We start from the raw sequence: 17,957 nt of genomic DNA on the forward strand, positions 1-17,957 counted from the left end.
TGTGGCCTTTCTTTTCTGTGATTCCTTTCCCCATCTTTTATTATGCATTTTTAAATTATCATCAATAAATGTTATATTTTATATTATATCTAGTTTATGTGTCATATATATAGGTTTTATCTGGTTTAAGGGCAGAAAAATTGAAAGTTTGAAAATTGCAAAATTTTCACCAAATTTCAGTTTTTTTTTCCACAAATAGTCAAATCATATTGAACAAATTTTACCGCTTTCACGAAGTACAATTTGTCACACAAAAAACAAGCTGAGAATCAGTGGGATCCATTGAAGCATTCCAGAGTTATTACCATATGGTGATACTGGTCAGAATTGTAAAATTTGACCTGGTCATGAAGGTGAAAACAGGCTTGGGGGGTGTAGTGGTTAAACTTCTGCTCTCTCTGGGATTTTTGGTCCACTGGGAGTTCCTATCAGACTGCCCACTGGACAGAAAGTCCCGGAAAGCGCATAGCTTTAATGATTAAAGCACTGATTATACTGACTCTATTCTTACAAAATAATATATCAATGTGCTCCACTCTTTGTGCTATTTAACATGATGAATGCAGATTGGACTGCATTTTCATGGTGACACGTTCCATATAATGTATAGTGTTACTCAAGCTCCGTAACAAACTACATTTGGTGAAAGATTGTGAAACATCAGTTTTCACTGGTGTACAAATAAACCAAAACACACAATTCTAGTTGTCCATTCATTTCTCAAAGAAATACTTTCATAGTTTTGTTGTCCTGACTTTAATAAAAAAATTTAATTTAAATTTGATAAGTTTATTAATCTCAAATATTTAAAAAAAATCTTTTTTTTTATAATGGTACTATCACATAGAACAATAGAAAAAATATGATTTCATTGGGTTGTGATTTCTTTCTAGGAATAATTTTCTCTAATGGTGAAAATTGGAAAGTCCAGCGACGCCTTGGCCTAAAGATTCTGCGTAACTTGGGTTTGGGCAAGAAGGTTCTGGAGGGGAGAATTAAAGTAGAGGCTCATCAAATGGTGGAAGTCTTTCTTTCTCAGAAAGGTAATTCATTGGATTTTTTTTTTTTTTAGCTTATGTGGAGATTTTACTAATGATTTGTAAACTAGTGATGAGTGAGCACTAAAATGCTTGGGTACTCGTTGTTCGAGTCGAGCAAATTGGAATGCTTGATGTGAGCAATGAGCCCAATGTAAGTCTAGGGGAAACTCAAGCATTATGTGGCGGCCCTACCCAAAGGTCTGCAGAGAGCCTAAAAATTGCTGAAATCAATGGGAACAGTGCTCAAATAACATGGGAACAGCATGGGGAAGAACCCTGGAAGCATTTCTGACTACCTGGTCACTGCTGTGAACAATGTTGTCAGAGTATTATGCTACTTGTACGGACTCGCAATAAAACATGCAAAAACGAAATCAATATGGATTTTCCTGGGAAATAGGTTAAGGCACATCCTTTCCAGGGTAATGACTTGTATATAAGGCAAAATAAATAACCAAAAACAAAAAATACTCCTCCACACCTTGGGCTATGTTCACACATAGCGTTTTTAATGTGGTTTTGCACTTTTACATTGCTTTCAACTGTGAAATACTTTTACCAGTACATGTCATTTTAACATTTTATCACCTTATGTTGCCATGTGGTGTGTGTGAGACCTGATCATACACATCCTGTTTAATTTATGAAGGAGGGACTCTGAAAGTCACAAAGCCTATTTTTATGGGCAGCGTAGCATCATCCTGAATAGTTCCATGCTCCATCTCATTGTGCTCCGCCTGCAGTGCCTCCTCTTTAATTGTGAGCAGCGAGCCAGGCTAACAGGCAAGACTTCCTTGTCCTCACCAAGAGGACAACTGACCATGCTATCCTCCTCCTCCTCCTCCTCCCTCTCCTCAGGCCATCAACGCTGAACAGACATTATGACAGTTGTGCTGGTAGTACCGTCTATAGCACAGAAAACTAGCTCCTCTTCCTCACCCAATCTATGTTGGGATGAGGTGAAGCTGGGCTGTATGGAATCACCCTGTATAGTTCCTTGCTCTGCCTGCAATCCATCCTCTTTAATTTTGAGCAGAGAGCGCTTCAGAAGACAGAGAAGCCAGATGGTGACGCTAATTATGATGTCATCATCACTCACCATCTTGGTGGAGACTTCAAAGTTTTGGAGGATGGTACAGATGTCTGACATCCATGCCCACTCCTGAGGTCTTGTGTGGAAGCTGACCTGAAAACTGACGGCCGTGTTGATGCTGGTAGTCAATAACTTGCCTCTACTGCTCACAAATCCTTCCCAACATCTGCAGTGTACAGTTCCAACGCATCGGGGCATCACATACCATACCTTTCTAAAGTGGGCACACACACCGCTTGCTTTGACAAGCAGATCCTGGTAGGTTTTGAGATACCGCTGAACCACGAGGTTAAGCACATGGGCATGGTATGTGTGTGAGCTCTCCTAGCCTCAGAGCCGCCACCAGGTTTTGGCCATTATCACACATGACCATGCTTGTCTGTAGGTTAAGCAGTGTCAGCAACAGATCTGCCTGCTCTTTCAGAGCTGTCCACAAGTCTTCAGCGGTATGCGGTATGTCACCTAAGCATATTCGCTTCAGCACAGCCTGTTGCTGCTTGGCCAAGGCAGTGCTTCCAGCTTGTGACTGATGAAGGTTATTTCGGAGGAGGTGGTGCAGGAGCTGTAGAATGTGGGGACAACCTTGATTGACCCATGGCCCGCAATCCTCGGCGTAGGGAGGACGTGTTCCGTCCCAAGGTCTGACTGGGTCCCAGCTTCCACTATATTAACTTGGTGTGTCGTCAGCGAGATGTACCATCCCTGCCCCAAAGCACTTGTCCACGTGTCCATGGTTAGGTGGACTTCCCAGTAACTGTGGTGTTGAGGGCACGGCTAATGTCCTGGAACACGTCCTTGTGTAATGCGGGGACGGCACATCGGGAGAAATAGTGACGGCTGGGGGCCAAGTACCGAGGGACGGCCACTGCCATCAGGTTCCGTGTCCACGAGCCTAAAAGGCAACATTTCGAGCGCAAGCATTCGCAAAATTTGTGCGTTTAGTAGTGTGACCTGTGGGGCATTAGCTGCGTATTTGCGCTTGCGTTTCAAGGACTGGGGTAAGGACAACTCAAAGCTGCGCTCGGACAAAGACGTGCTTGCTGATGCTGCTAGGAGAGTGTGCAGGGCAGGCAGAATCTTCGCCTGCGCCATGGACAGGGGATTGGCGTGAACGCACAACAGCGGAAGAGGCAGTGGTGTCACCTGCAGACACTGTTTCTGGATCCTGTGGTTTGGCCCACCTTCTCGGGTGCTTTGATATTATGTGTTGGATCATGCTGGTAGTGGTCAGGCTGCTAGTTTTGCTACCCCTGCTGATGCTGGCCTGGCAGATGGTGCAAATGACCTTTTTGGGGTTATCTGCAGAGTCTTTAATAAATAACCAGACTCGGGAAGACCTAACAGTTGTACTGGCAACTTCTGTCGTGTTGATGTTTCGGTGAACGGTTGCCCGCCTTGTGTCTGCGGCCACCACACTGCTTCTTCCTGCCTGTTGTGGTGCTACGCCTCCCTCCCTTTGTGTGCTGCTGTCCTCACTCTGCATGTCCATGTCACCTTGCCAGGTTGGGTCAGTGACTTCATCGTCCTCCACCTAGTCTTCCACTTCACACCCTGGTCCTCCTCCTGATTTTCTGGCAACTGTGTCTCATCCTCCACCTCTTGCGACAGTAATTGGACTTTCCCACTCTCGCCGTCGTGTGACCGTGGCTGCTCAAATATTTGGGCATCGCTACATTTGTTCTCCTCTTGCCCCGCTTGAAGCTGGCCGAACGAGAGGCCCGAATCTACAAATGGAAAAGTGAACAGCTCTTCTGAGTGTCCAAGTGTGTGATCAGTTGTCTCCGGACACTCGACATGGTGGGAGGAAGGAGGTCAGGGTGAGGAATATGCGGTCCAAACTCACTGCTACTGAGACTTGACCGTGTGGAAGACAGGGTGGTGGTAGCGGCGGCAAAGTGACTGGGAGCATTATCTGCTATCCAACAAACAACCTTTTGACACTGCTCTGGGTTCAATAGTGGTGTGCTGTGGTCCCCTAGGAATTGGGACAGGAAGGTCAAGCGACAAGATGTGGGTGTTTGTTGTGGCACAATTTAAGCTTGCCCAGAGCCTTGGCCTCTGCACGCACCATCACATCAACTTCCCTGTCCCTTGCCACGCGCCTTGCCCATTTTAAATGGAGGATAATATTTTCCATGTTTACTGCAAATGCCTGGATTTGAACCTCAGTTCTGTGATGCATCTTACGGACTCCCACGGTTTTAAATGGTGGCCCTGTAGTTAACTATTCTTCAGAGCAATCATGTGTGAATAGCTTCACTGACACACTGATGCAAAACTCTAAATGGAGGTCAATATTTTCCACGTTCACTACAAATTTGTGTATTTTTAGCGCTGTAATATGGGATCACGTCTGATGATGGAAAAGATCTGGCTGTATTCCGCAGTGCTAACAAGCAACTGGAGCACTAAAATGGTGTACTCTGGATTGATTTTTAAGCAAATAATCAGGATTAAGATAAAAAAAAAAAAATAGTCCTGGCCCCTGTTATCTGGGGTTATGTCAATGGCTATCTGTAACAGCAGCAGCAGACAGAACGTGCAATAGACCCTCTTGTACTGTATACATTGCCACAAACCCTGCCTGCCTAGCTCCTGCTATCACCACTGAGTATATGCAGCAGGATTAGTCCTCAGAAGAACTGTTAGTTCAGATGAATATATACAGTGCCTACAAGTAGTATTCAACCCCCTGCAGATTTAGCTGGTTGACACATGCGGAATTAACTTGGCATTGTGACATTTGTACTGTAGATCAGCCTGGAAGTGGGAAATGCACTGCAGCAAATATTGTTTTTGTTTTTTTTTTTTGTTTTTTTTTTAAACGTTAAAAGTTAATTCAGAGTGTCATTTATTATTCAACCCCTCAAACCACAAGAATTCTGTTTGGTCCCCCTAAAGTATTAAGAAGTAGTTCAGGCACCAAGAATAATGAGCTTCACATGTGTGGATTAAAGATCTCTTTTGCCAGCCTTTTCTGACTATTTAAGACCCTCCCCAAACTTGTGAACAGCACTCAGACATGGTCAACATGGGAAAGACAAAGGAGCATTCCAAGGCCATCAGAGACCAGATCGTGGAGGGTCACAAGGCTGGCCAGGGGTACAAAACCCTTTCCAAGGAGTTGGGCCTACCTGTCTCCACTGTTGGGAGCATCATCCGTAAGTGGAAGGCTTATGGAACTACTGTTAGCCTTCCACGGCCTGGACAGCCTTTGAAAGTGTCCTCCCGTGCCAAGGCCAGGCTTGTCCGAAGAGTCAAGGCTAACCCAAGGACAACAAGGAAGGAGCTCCGGGAAGATCTCATGGCAGTGGGGACATTGGTTTCAGTCAATACCATAAGTAACGTACTCCACCGCAATGGTCTCCGTTCCAGACGAGCCCGTAAGGTACCTTTACTTTCAAAGCGTCATGTCAAGGCTCGTCTACAGTTTGCTCATGATCACTTGGAGGACTCTGAGACAGACTGGTTCAAGGTTCCATGGTCTGATGAGACCAAGATCGAGATCTTTGGTGCCAACCACACATGTGACGTTTGGAGACTGGATGGCACTGCATACGACCCCAAGAATACCATCCCTACAGTCAAGCATGGTGGTGGCAGCATCATGCTGTGGGGCTGTTTCTCAGCCAAGGGGCCTGGCCATCTGGTCCGCATCCATGGAAAGATGGATAGCACGGCCTACCTGGAGATTTTGGCCAAGAACCTCCGCTCCTCCATCAAGGATCTTAAGATGGGTCGTAATGTCATCTTCCAACAAGACAACGACCCAAAGCACACAGCCAAGAAAACCAAGGCCTGGTTCAAGAGGGAAAAAGTCAAGGTGTTGGAGTGGCCTAGTCAGTCTCCTGACCTTAACCCAATTGAAAACTTGTGGAAGGAGCTCAAGAATAAAGTCCACAAGAGACACCCAAAGAACCTAGATAACTTGGAGAAGATCTGCATGGAGGAGTGGGCCAAGATAACTCCACAGACCTGTGCCGGCCTGATCAGGTCTTATAAAAGACGATTATTATCTGTAATTGCAAACAAGGGTTATTCCACAAAATATTAAACATAGGGGTTGAATAATAATTGACCCACACTTTTATGTTTAAAATTTAATAAAATTCAACTGAGCAACATAACTTTTTGGTTTGTAAGATTTATGCTTCTGTTCATAAAACCTACTCTCGTTTGCAGTTTGAAAGCTCTAACTTATTTGCATCTTATCAAACCAGCTAAATCTGCAGGGGGTTGAATACTACTTGTAGGCACTGTACAGTGCCTTGTGAAAGTATTTGGCCCCCTTGAACTTTTCTACCTTTTGCCACATTTCTGGCTTCAAACATAAAGATTAGTGTTGAGCGAGTATGTTCTATTAACCCTTTCGCCGAGTATGCTCGGGCCGAGCTAAGAGTATTTATAGCTGCTCGGTGATGAGGTTAAATCGCTTCCGTGTGCATGATTTGCAACTGTTTGACAGCTTTATTACATGTGAGGAATGTGTAAGAAATAGAGTATCCGACCACTGCAAATCTACCAAGACCCGGCTGTCCCTCTAAACTTTCATCTCGAAGAAGAAGACTGATCAGAGTTGCAGCCAAAAGGGGCGTGGCCTGGCCGGGCATGTGAGCAGAGGAGCTCCTGTAACCCTGTCTTATAATCCTTCTTTCCCGAGGGAAATAATACGTCTAAAAGAACTTACCCGGTGGCCTGAGGTCTCAGGAGTGCGGGGGAGCAACCTGCAGTGCAGCACAGGATCACCCGGCGAGACAGCAAGCTGAGGCAGGCGGCCGGCACAACGCAGCACGAGGACCAAAATGGCGCCGTGGCCTCTGAGGCGGTGGCCGAGACTCCAAGGCAGCGGGAGAAGCGCATGGAGGTAGCGGACCGGCTCTCCAAGTATGCACTTAATGGAGGTGCTGAGGAGCCTGCATCGGCCGGACTTTGCAGACATCAAAAAGCACGGTAACAGAGGGGGAGGTGGAGAAGGCAGCAAAAGGGATACAGCGGAAGCCACATGAAGAGAAAGTACAGGCTGCCAGAACAACCACTACCCCCAGCAGGGAGGCTCAGGCTACCAGTGGTGCTGACTCAGTGGCAGAGGATGGTGAGCCCACTTTAAAGGATGTGCTGCTGGCCATCTCACATAGTAAAGCAGATCTCACTGAACATATAGGGTCTGTGAAAGTGGACATATCTCATATGCGCCATGACATGCAGAAAATGAGGGAGCGCCTCACTGCAACAGAGGGCAAAGTGGGGAATTTGGAAGATACTGTGACTCCTATGACTAAAACACTTAAAGCAGCTACTGACTCTAACTATTTAATCAACAAAACGGATGATCTTGAGAATCGTCTGAGAAGAAATAACGTGCGTATTGTGGGCGTGCCTGAGAAAGCAGAGGGCAGAGAAGCGGTGGATTTCTTTGAGACATGGCTGCTGCAGTCCTTTGGAAAAGATAAGAGATGCAGCCAAAAGGCCCATGATCACTCTGGATGAACTGCAGAGATCTACAGCTGAGGTGGGAGAGTCTGTCCATAGGACAACAATCAGTCGTACACTGCACAAATCTGGCCTTTATGGAAGAGTGGCAAGAAGAAATCCATTTCTCAAAGATATCCAGAAAAAGTCTTGTTTGAAGTTTGCCACAAGCCACGTGGGAGACAAACCAAACGTGGAATAAGGTGCTCTGGTCAGACGAAACCAAAATGTAACTTTTTGGCCACAATGCAAAACGATATGTTTGGCATAAAAGCAACACAGCTCATCACCCTCAAAACACCATCCCCACTATCAAACATGGTGGTGGCAGCATCATGTTTTGGGCCTGCTTTTCTTCAGCCGGGACAGGGAAGATGGTTAAAATTGATGGTAAGATGGATGGAGCCAAATACAGGACCATTCTGGAAGAAAACCTGTTGGAGTCTGCAAAAGACCTGAGACTGGGATGGAGATTTATCTTCCAACAAGACAATGATCCCAAACATAAAGCAAAATCTATAATGGAATGGTTCAAAAATACACGTATCCAGGTGTTAGAATGGCCAAGTCAAAGTCCTGACCTGAATCCAATCGAGAATCTGTGGAAAGAGCTGAAAACTGCTGTTCACAAACGCCCTGCATCCAACCTCAATGAGCTTGAGCTGTTTTGCAGGGAAGAATGGGCAAGAATTTCAGCCTCTCGATGTGCAAAACTGAGAGACATACCCCAAGCGACTTGCAGCTGTAATCTCAGCAAAAGGTGGCGCTACAAAGCATTAACTCAAGGGGGCCGAATAATATAGCAAGCCCCACTTTTCAGTTTTTAATTTGTTAAATTTAAAATATCCAATAAATTTCATTCCACTTCACGATTGTGTCCCACTTGTTGATTCTTACCCCAAAAAATTAGACTTTTGCCACATTTCTGGCTTCTAACATAAAGATATAAAAGGTAGAAATATGGCATCTAGGGTTAAGCAAGTATGTTCTGTCCGAGTATGCTCGGGCCGAGCTCCTAGTATTTATAGCTGCTCGGTGATATGGTTGAATCGCTCCCGTGTGCATGATTTGCAACTGTTTGACAGCTTTATTACATGTGAGGAATGTGTAAGAAACAGGCAAGTGCCGGGCAAGTGCCGGGGCCCTGAGCAGGCGGGAGGCGCACTGGCGGTCGGGCACCCCGCCGGGCTATGGGCGGAAGAGAGCGGTGTCAGCGCCCGCCCTTCTCCCCCGCTTGCTCAGGGCCCCGGCAGCCGGATACTTGCCTCTCCCCGTGCCTCCGCAGATCCACTGTCTTCCTGCTGTGTGCACCCTGTGACGTCTCAGGTCAGAGGGCGCGATGACGTCTTTCCACCGCTCCCTCCCCTGAGCCGTCACAGGCAGCGCAGAGCGGGAAGACGCCGGCGACGCTGGAGTCCGGACCTGAGCAGTGGCAGCAGGTGAGAAGTGAGGTGAGTATTTGATTTTTTTTTTTAATGTATGGAGGCATAATATGGGGGGTGACATCCTGCATGGGGCATAATATGGGGAGGTGACAGCCTGCATGGGGCATAATATGGGGGGATGAAATCCTGCATGGGGCATTATAAAGAGGGGGGTGTGACATCCTGCATGGGGCATTATAAAGAGGGGGGTGTGACATCCTGCATGGGGCATTATAAAGAGGGGGGTGTGACATCCTGCATGGGGTATTATAAGGGGGGAACAGCCTGCATGGGGCATTATTAGGGGGAACAGCCTGCATGGGGCATTATAAGGGGGGAACAGCCTGCATGGGGCATTATGTGGGGGGAACAGCCTGCATGGAGCATTATATGGGAGCCAGTATCCTGTATGGAGCGTTATATGGGGGCCAGTATCCTGTATGGAGCGTTATATGGGCACCTGTATTCTGTATGGAGCGTTATGTGGGTGCCAGTGTTATGTATGGAGCATTATATGGGGGCCAGTATTCCGTATGGAGCATTATATGGGGGCCAGTATTCTGTATGGAGCGTTATATGGGGGCCAGTATTCTGTACGGAGCATTTTATGAGGGCCAGTATACTGTGTGGAGCGATTCTCCGGTTTCTGAGCTGTTGTGGAATTTACAATAGATATCACTCATGTAATGTTGTAATGTAAGAAGTGAAATCTTTGCCTTGTACTATATCTATATATCTCTGCAGTATCTGTGCATCAGGAATCGTGGTATGTGTTAAAGGGGCCCACTGAAACTCTTTCGCCCAGGGCCCAGAAGAACTTGGAGCCGGCCCTGCCCAGGGCCCACAGCATCGCCCCATTCCTGCAGGCGCAGGCCTCCTGAAGCAGCGGAGCTGGCTCCTATGATCCCTCTCCACCTCAGCAAGCTTACTTCTGATTATAAGTCACACGCCCATTTTCCTCCCAAATTTGGAGGAAAGTGTCTTATCTGAAAAATATGGTGTGTATATATACAGCCAGCAGTGTCCACTATATGATATACAGTGGGTACGGAAAGTATTCTGACCCCTTTAAATTTTTCACTGTTTCATTGCAGCCATTTGGTACGTTCTAAATAGTTCATTTTTTATTCTCATTAAAGTACACTCTGCACCCCATCTTGACTAAAAAAAAACAAATGTAGACATTTTTGCAAATTTATTAAAAAAGAAAAACTGAAATATCACATGGTCATAAGTATTCAGACCCTTTGCTCAGACACCCATGTTTAAGTCACATGCTGTCCATTTCCTTGTGATCCTCAAGATGGTTATACTCCTTGATTGGAGTCCAGCTGTGTTTAACCCCTTTACAGCCCATGACGTATTAATACGTGTCTGTGCCCTGGGACTTAAGAGCCTGACCCATATTAATACGTCATGGCGATCGCGCGCGCACACAGGCTGTGCGGGCGCGATCGCCGCCGGATGTCAGCTGATTGTCACAGCTGACACCCGGGACTATGTGCAGGGAGCGGTCCCACACCGCTCCCGGCACATTAACCCCCGCAATGCTGCGATTGAAGTCGATCGCAGCATTGCGGAGGCAAGGGGAGGTGATCGCAATACTCACCTCCTCTTCCGGCCTCCAGCGCTGTCTGCCGCGGCTTCCCGGGTGTTGCCATGATGACCTGATGCCGTCATGACAACATCCGGGTCACCAGACAGCAGGAAGATTGTTTGGTCATGCGCAGTGCATGACCAAACAGTCTTCTCACTGTGCAGCGCTGACTGCCTGCATAGCACAGGGATGGTGCTCCATCCCTATGCTATGCAGGCGATCAGAATAAAAAAAGTGAAAATCCCACAGTGGGACAAAGTAAAAAAGTGTAAAAACTCTCATAAAGTGAAAAAAAAAAATAAAATAAATAAATTGTAAAAAAATAAATAAAAAAAATAATCCACCAAAAATAAAAATATAATGTACCCATCAATAAATATTATTATGAAAAAAAAGCAAACAAACAATAAAAGTACACATATTTGGTATCGCCACGTCCGGAACGACCTGACCTATAAAACTGTCCCTCTAGTTAACCCCTTCAGTGAACACGGTAAAAAAAAAACAAAAACGAAGAAAAAAACAATGCTTTATCCTCATACTGCCAAACAAAAAATGGAATAACACGCAATCAAAAAGACTAATATGAATAAAAATGGTACTGCTGAAAACGTCATCTTGTCCCGCAAAAAACAAGCTGCCATACAGCTCCATCATCTGAAAAATCAAAAAGTTATAGCTCTTAGAATAAAGCGATGCAAAAAAATAATTTTTTCTATAAAATCTTTTATTGTGTAAAAGCGCCAAAACATAGAAAAACAATATAAATGTGGTACCGCTGTAAACGTACTGACCCGAAGAATAACGCTGCCTTATTAATTTTACCACACGCGGAACATAATAATAATAAAAAAAAAATAATACATTCCTGAATTGGTGGTTTTTGTTTATTCTGCCTCCCAAAAATCGGAATAGAAAGCTATCAAAAAATGTAACGTGCCTGAAAATGGCACCAATAAAAACGTCACTTGTCCCGCAAAAAACAAGCAGTCACATGACTGTGTAGGCCAAAATATGGAAAAATTATAGCTCTCAAAATATGGCGATGCAAAAACTAGATTTTACAAAAAATGCGTCTTTTAGTGTGTGACATCTGTCAATCATAAAAACCCGATATGATTCTGGTATCGCTGTAATCGCACCGACCCGAAGAATAAAGTAGTCTAATCACTTATACTGCACGAGGAACGGCGTAAAAAATAAACTCTCGGGTTAGGGTTGTGCTAGGGTTAGGGTTAGGGCTGGAGTTAGGGTTGTGATGGGGTTGAGATTTTTTTCAAAAGTAAGAAAAAAAGATGACGATATGGCGACTAGTGTTGAGCGCAAGTGCTCGCTACTTGAGTTTGCATCAGGTGCTCTGGTATGCATTGAGTATCGTGGGTATTTGAGTGACATGCTCGAGTCTCCGCCCCATATGCTTCGCGGCCAAAAAAACTTTGCGGGGATTGCCTGCCATGCATGAGCGATCCACGCATGTTTTTTTTTTGGGTGTCTAATAACCGTGAAACATGCGGGGCAGGGACTCGAGCATGTCACTCGAGCACACGCAGTACATGGTGCATACCCGAGTACCCGATGCAAACTCAAGTAGCGAGCACTTGGGCTCAAGACTAATGACAACTTATTCAATATGATGACCTAATGTTATCAAATTCTGTGTCGTACCTCTGGGTTCAAAATGTTCACTATACCCCTTGATAAAATCCTTGAGGGGTCTAGTTTCCAAAATGGGGTCACTTGTGGGGGAGCTCAAATGTTTAGGCACACAGGGGCTCTCCAAACGCAACATGGTGTCCGCTAACAAATTGAATGGAAAATCGGCTCAAATTGTTAGCGGACACCATGTTGCGTTTGGAGAGCCCCTGTGTGCCTAAACATTGGAGCTCCCCCACAAGTGACCCTATTTTGGAAACTAGACCCCCCAAGGCACCTATCTAGATGCGTAGTGAGCACTTGGAACCCCCAGGTGCTTCACAAATTGATTCGTAAAAATGAAAAAGTGGAAAAAAAATACTTTTTCATTTTTACGGATTAATTTGTGAAGCAGCTGGGGTTCAAAATGCTCACCGCCCATCTAGATAAGTTCCCAGGGGGGTCTAGTTTCCAAAATGGGGTCACTTGTGGGGGGTTTCCACTGTTTAGGCACATCAGGGGCTCTCCAAACGCAGCATGGCGTCCGCTAATTATTCAAGCAAATTTTACAATCGAAAATTCAAATGGCGCTCCTTCCCTTCCGAGCCCTGTCGTGTGCCCAAACAGTGTCTTTTCCCCACATATGGGGTATCTGCGTGCCCAAGGGAAATTGCACAACAAATTTTGGGGTCCATTTTTTCCTGTTACCCCTGCGAAAATAAAAAAAATTGGGTCTAAAGTAACATTTTTGTGAAAAAAGTTAAATGTTCATTTTTTTCTTCCACATTCCAAAAATTCCTGTGAAGCACCTGAAGGGTTAATAAAGTTCTTGAATGTGGTTTTGAGCACCTTGAGGAGTGCAGTTTTTAGAATGGTGTCACTTTTGGGTATTTTCTGTCATAAAGACCTCTCAAAGTCACTTCAAATGTGATGTGGTCCCTAGAAAAATGGCTTTGCAAAATTTGTTGGAAAAATGAGAAATCGCTGGTCAACTTTTAACCCTTATAGCTCCATTACAAAAAAAAAATTGGTTCCAAAATTGTGCTGTTGTAAAGTAAACATGTGGGAAAAGTTATTTATTAACTATTTTGTGTGACATATCGCTCTGATTTAAGGGCAGAAAAATTCAAATTTTGAAAATTGCAAAATTTTCAAAATTTTTGCCAAATTTCCGTTTTTTTCACAAATAAACACAAGTGATATCGAAGATATTTTACCACAATCATGAAGTACAATATGTCACGAAAAAACTATCTCAGAATCAGGGGGATCCGTTGAAGCGTTCCAGAGTAATTACCTCATAAAGTGACAGTGGTCAGAATTGTAAAAATTGGCCTGGTCATTAATGTGCAAACCACCTTGGGTAGTAAAGGGGTTAATTAAACTGATAAGACTTGATTTGGAAAGGCACACACCTGTCTATATAAGACCTCACAGTGCATGTCATACCAAATGAGAATCATGAGCTCAAAGGAACTGCCCAAGAAGCTCAGAGACAGAATTGTGGCAAGGCACCGATCTGGCCAAGGTTACAATAGAATTTCTGCATTACTCAATGTTCCTAAGAGCACAGTGGCCTCCATAATCCTTAAATGGATGAAGTTTGGGACCACCAGAAGTCTTCTTAGACTTGGCTGTCCAGCCAAACTGAGCAATCGTGGGAGAAGAGCCTTGGTGAGAGAGGTAAAGAAGAACCCCAAGATCACTGTGGCTGAGCTCCAGATATGCATTAGGGAGATGGGAGAAAGTTCCACAAAGTCAACTATCACTGCAGCCCTTCACCAGTTGGGCCTTTATGGCAGAGTGGCCCGACGGAAGCCTCTCCTCAGTGCAAGACATATGAAACCCGTATAGAGTTTGCTCAAAAACACATGAAGGACTCCCAGACTATGAGAAATAAGATTCTCTGGTCTGATGAGACGAAGATAGAACTTTTTGGAGAGAATTCTAAGCGGTATGTGTGGAGAAAACCAGGCACTGCTCATCACCTGCCCAATACAATTCCAACAGTGAAACATGGTCATGGCAGCATCATGCCATGGGGGTGTTTTTCAGCTGCAGGGACAGGACGACTGGTTGCAATTGAAGGAAACATGAATGCTGCCAAGTACAGAGAGATCCTGGATGAAAACCTCTTCCACAGTGCCCTGGTTCTCAGACTTGGCCGAAGGTTCACTTTCCAACAAGACAATGACCCTAAGCACACAACTAAAATAACAAAGGAGTGGCTTCAGAACAACTGTGACCATTCTTGACTGGCCCAGCCAGAGCCCTGACCTAAACCCAATTGAGCATCTCAGGGGAGACCTGAAAATGGCTGTCCCCCAACGTTCACCATCCAACCTGATGGAACTGGAGAGGATCTGCAAGGAAGAATGGCAGAGGACCCCAAATCCAGGTGTGAAAAACTTGTTGCATCATTCCCAAGAAGACTCATGGCTGTACTAGCTAAAAAGGGTGCTTCTACTCAATACTGAGCAAAGGGTCTGAATACTTATGACCATATGATATTTCAGTTTTTCTTTTTTAATAAATTTGCAAAATTTCTACATTTCTGTTTTTTTCAGTCAAGATGGGGGTGCAGAGTGTACTTTAATGAGAAAAAAAATTTAACTTTTTAGAATTTACCAGATAGCTGCAATAAAACAAAGTGAAAAATTTAAAGGGGTCTGAATACTTTCCGTGTATACAGCATACAGCCAGCAGACAGTATCCATTATATGATATATATAAAACCAGCAGTGTGTCCACTATATGATATAGCCAGCAGCCTGTAGCTGCTATATGATCTATTCAGCCAGCAGCCTGTATCCACTATAATATACACTACCGTTCAAAAGTTTGGGGTCATTTAGAAATTTCATTATTTTTGAAAGAAAAGCACATTTTTTTCAATGAAGCTAACATTAAATGAATCAGAAATACACTCTATACATTGTTAATGTGGTAAATGACTATTCTAGCTGCAAACGTCTTGTTTTTATTGCAATATCTACATAGGTATATAGAGGCCCATTTCTAACAACCACCACTCCAGTGTTTTAATGGTACATTGTGTTTGCTAACTGTGTAAGAAGGCTAATGGATGTTTAGAAAACCCTTGCACAAGTATGTTAGCCCAGATGAAAACGGTTTGGCTGATTTGAGAAGCTATAAAACTGACCTTCCTTTGAGCTAGTTGAGAATCTGGAGCATTACATTTGTTTGTTCTATGAAACTCTCAAAATGGTCAGAAAAAGAGAACTTTCATGTGAAACTCGACAGTCTATTCTTGTTATTAGAAATGAAGGCTATTCCATGCAAGAATTTGACAAGAAACTGAAGATGTCCTACAACGGTGTGTACTACTCCCTTCAGAGGAGAGCACAAACAGGCTCTAACCAGAGTAGAAAGCGAATCTGGAGGCCGCGCTGCACAACTGAGCAACAAGGCAAGTACATTAGAGTCTCTAGTTTGAGAAATCAACGCCTCACAGCTCCTCAACTGGCTGCTTCATTAAATAGTACACGCTAAACGCCAGTGTCATCGTCTACAGTGAAGAGGTGACTCCGGGATGCTGGCCTTCAGGGCAAAGTGGCAGAGAAAAAGCCATATTTGAGACTGGCTAATAAAAGGAAAAGATTAATATGGGCAAAAGAACACAGACAATGGACAAAGGAAGATTTGAAAAAAGTTTTATGGACCGACGAATCAAAGTTTGAGGTGTTTGGATCACACAGAAGAACATTTGTGAGATGCAGAACAACTGAAAAGATGCTGAAAGAGTGCCTGGCGCCATCTGTCAAGCATGGTGGAGGTAATGTGATGGTCTGGGGTTGCTTTGGTGCTGGTAAAGTGGGAGATTTGCACAAGGTAAATAGGATTTTGAATAAGGAAGGCTATCACTCCATGTTGCAACACATTGCCATACCCTGTGGACAGTGCTTGATTGGAGCCAATTTCATCCTACAACAAGACAATGACCCAAAGCACACCTCCAAATTATGCATGAACTATTTAGGGAAGAAGCAGGCAGCTGGTATTCTATCTGTAATGGAGTGGCCAGCGCAGTCACCAGATCTCAACCCCATTGAGCTGTTGTGGGAACAGCTTGACCGTATGGAACGCAAAAAGTGCCCATCAAGCCAATCCAACTTGTGGGAGGGGCTTCAGGAAGCATGGGGTGAAATTTCTCAAGATCACCTCAGCCAATTAACAGCTAGAATGCCAAAGGTCTGCAATGCTGTAATTGGTGCAAATGGAGCATTCTTTGACGAAAGCAAAGTTTGAAGGAGAAAATAATTCTTTCTAATAAAAATCATTATTTCTAACCTTGTCAATATCTGGACTATATTTTCTAATCATTTTGCAACTCATTTGATAAATAAAAGTATGAGTTTTCATGGAAAACACAAAATTGGCTTGGTGACCCCAAACTTTTGAACGGTAGTGTAGATATATAGCCAGCAGCCTGTATCCACTCTATGATGTGTATACAGCCATATTCCGTTATGGCCGAAAGTGTTAGCACCTTTTGAAATTGTTTGAGAAAATGAAGTATTTCTTCTAGAAAATTATTGCAATTACACGTTTTGTTATATACATGTTTATTTCCTTTGTATGTATTGGAACAACACAAAAAAAAACAGAAAAAAAGGCAAATTGGACATAATTTCACAAAAAAAAACAAAAATGGGGCGGACAAAATTGTTGGCACCTTTCCAAAATTGGGGTAAACAAGCATTTGATGCTCGTTCAAACTCACCTGTGGCAAATAACAGGTGGAGACAATATAAAAATCACACTGGAAGCCAGATAAAAAGGGGGCAAAGTTCACTCAATCTTTGCATTGTGTGTCTGTCTGTGCCACACCAAGCATGGAGAAAAATATCAACAATCTTGAGGTTACAAATCCATCTCCAGAGAGCTTGATGTTTCTTTTCCCACTGTGCACAACATGGTCAAGAAGTTTAGAACCCATGGCGCTGTAGCTAATATCCCTGGACGTGGACGGCAGAGAAAAATTGTTGAAAGGTTGCAACACAGGATAGTGCGGATGGTGGATAACCCACCTCAATTAAGTTCCAAAGAAATACACCCTGAGCCTGCGGGACAGCTTGAATCGGTGTCAGCGCGAACTATCAATCTACATTTGAATGAAATGAAACGCTATGGCAGGAGACCCTGGAGCGCCCCACTGCTGACGCAGAGACATAAAAAAACCTAGACAGCAGTTTAGCAAAATGTACAGGAGTATGCCAAAATCCTTTTGGGAAATCATCTTGTGGACAGATGAGACCAAGATTACAGCTTTTTTGTAAAGCACATCATTCTGTTTACTGAAAACGAAATGAGGCCTACAAAGAAAAGAACACAATACCTACAGTCAAATATGGTGGAGGTTTAAAGATGTTTTGGGGTGGTTTTGCTGCATTTTGCAATTGGTGCCTTTACTGTGTGCAAAGCATCATGAAATCTGAAGATTATCAAAGGATATTGGGTTGCAATGTAGTGCCCAGTGTCAGAAAGCTGGCTTTGCATCCTAGTTCATAGCTTTTCCAGCAGGACAATGACCTCAAACCTACTTCAAGAAGCACCCAGATATGGATGGAAAGAGCGCTGGAGAGTTCTGAAGTGGCTAGCAATGAGTCCGGATTTAAATCCCATTGAACATCTGTGGAGAGATCTTAAAATTGCTGTTCGGAAAAGGCACCCTTCAAATA

The 17,957-nt window shown here is 44.2% G+C and overlaps 1 protein-coding gene across 3 annotated transcripts in view; it reads left to right on the top strand.

Moving 5' to 3' along the window:
• Nucleotides 1-17,957, top strand: part of LOC141259389 (cytochrome P450 2J2-like) — a 263,707-nt gene that overhangs the window by 89,416 nt on the left and 156,334 nt on the right. For all 3 annotated transcript variants that reach the window (XM_073675295.1, XM_073675297.1, XM_073675296.1), the window contains one exon: nucleotides 894-1,043. In XM_073675295.1, the coding sequence (XP_073531396.1) occupies nucleotides 894-1,043 (150 nt within the window). The remainder of the gene's footprint in view (nucleotides 1-893; nucleotides 1,044-17,957) is intronic.

Source organism: Phyllobates terribilis, unplaced genomic scaffold, assembly GCF_046119375.1.
Source record: "Phyllobates terribilis strain yellow unplaced genomic scaffold, ASM4611937v1 Scaffold_3__8_contigs__length_932513732, whole genome shotgun sequence".
Taxonomy (NCBI): Eukaryota; Metazoa; Chordata; class Amphibia; order Anura; family Dendrobatidae; genus Phyllobates; species Phyllobates terribilis.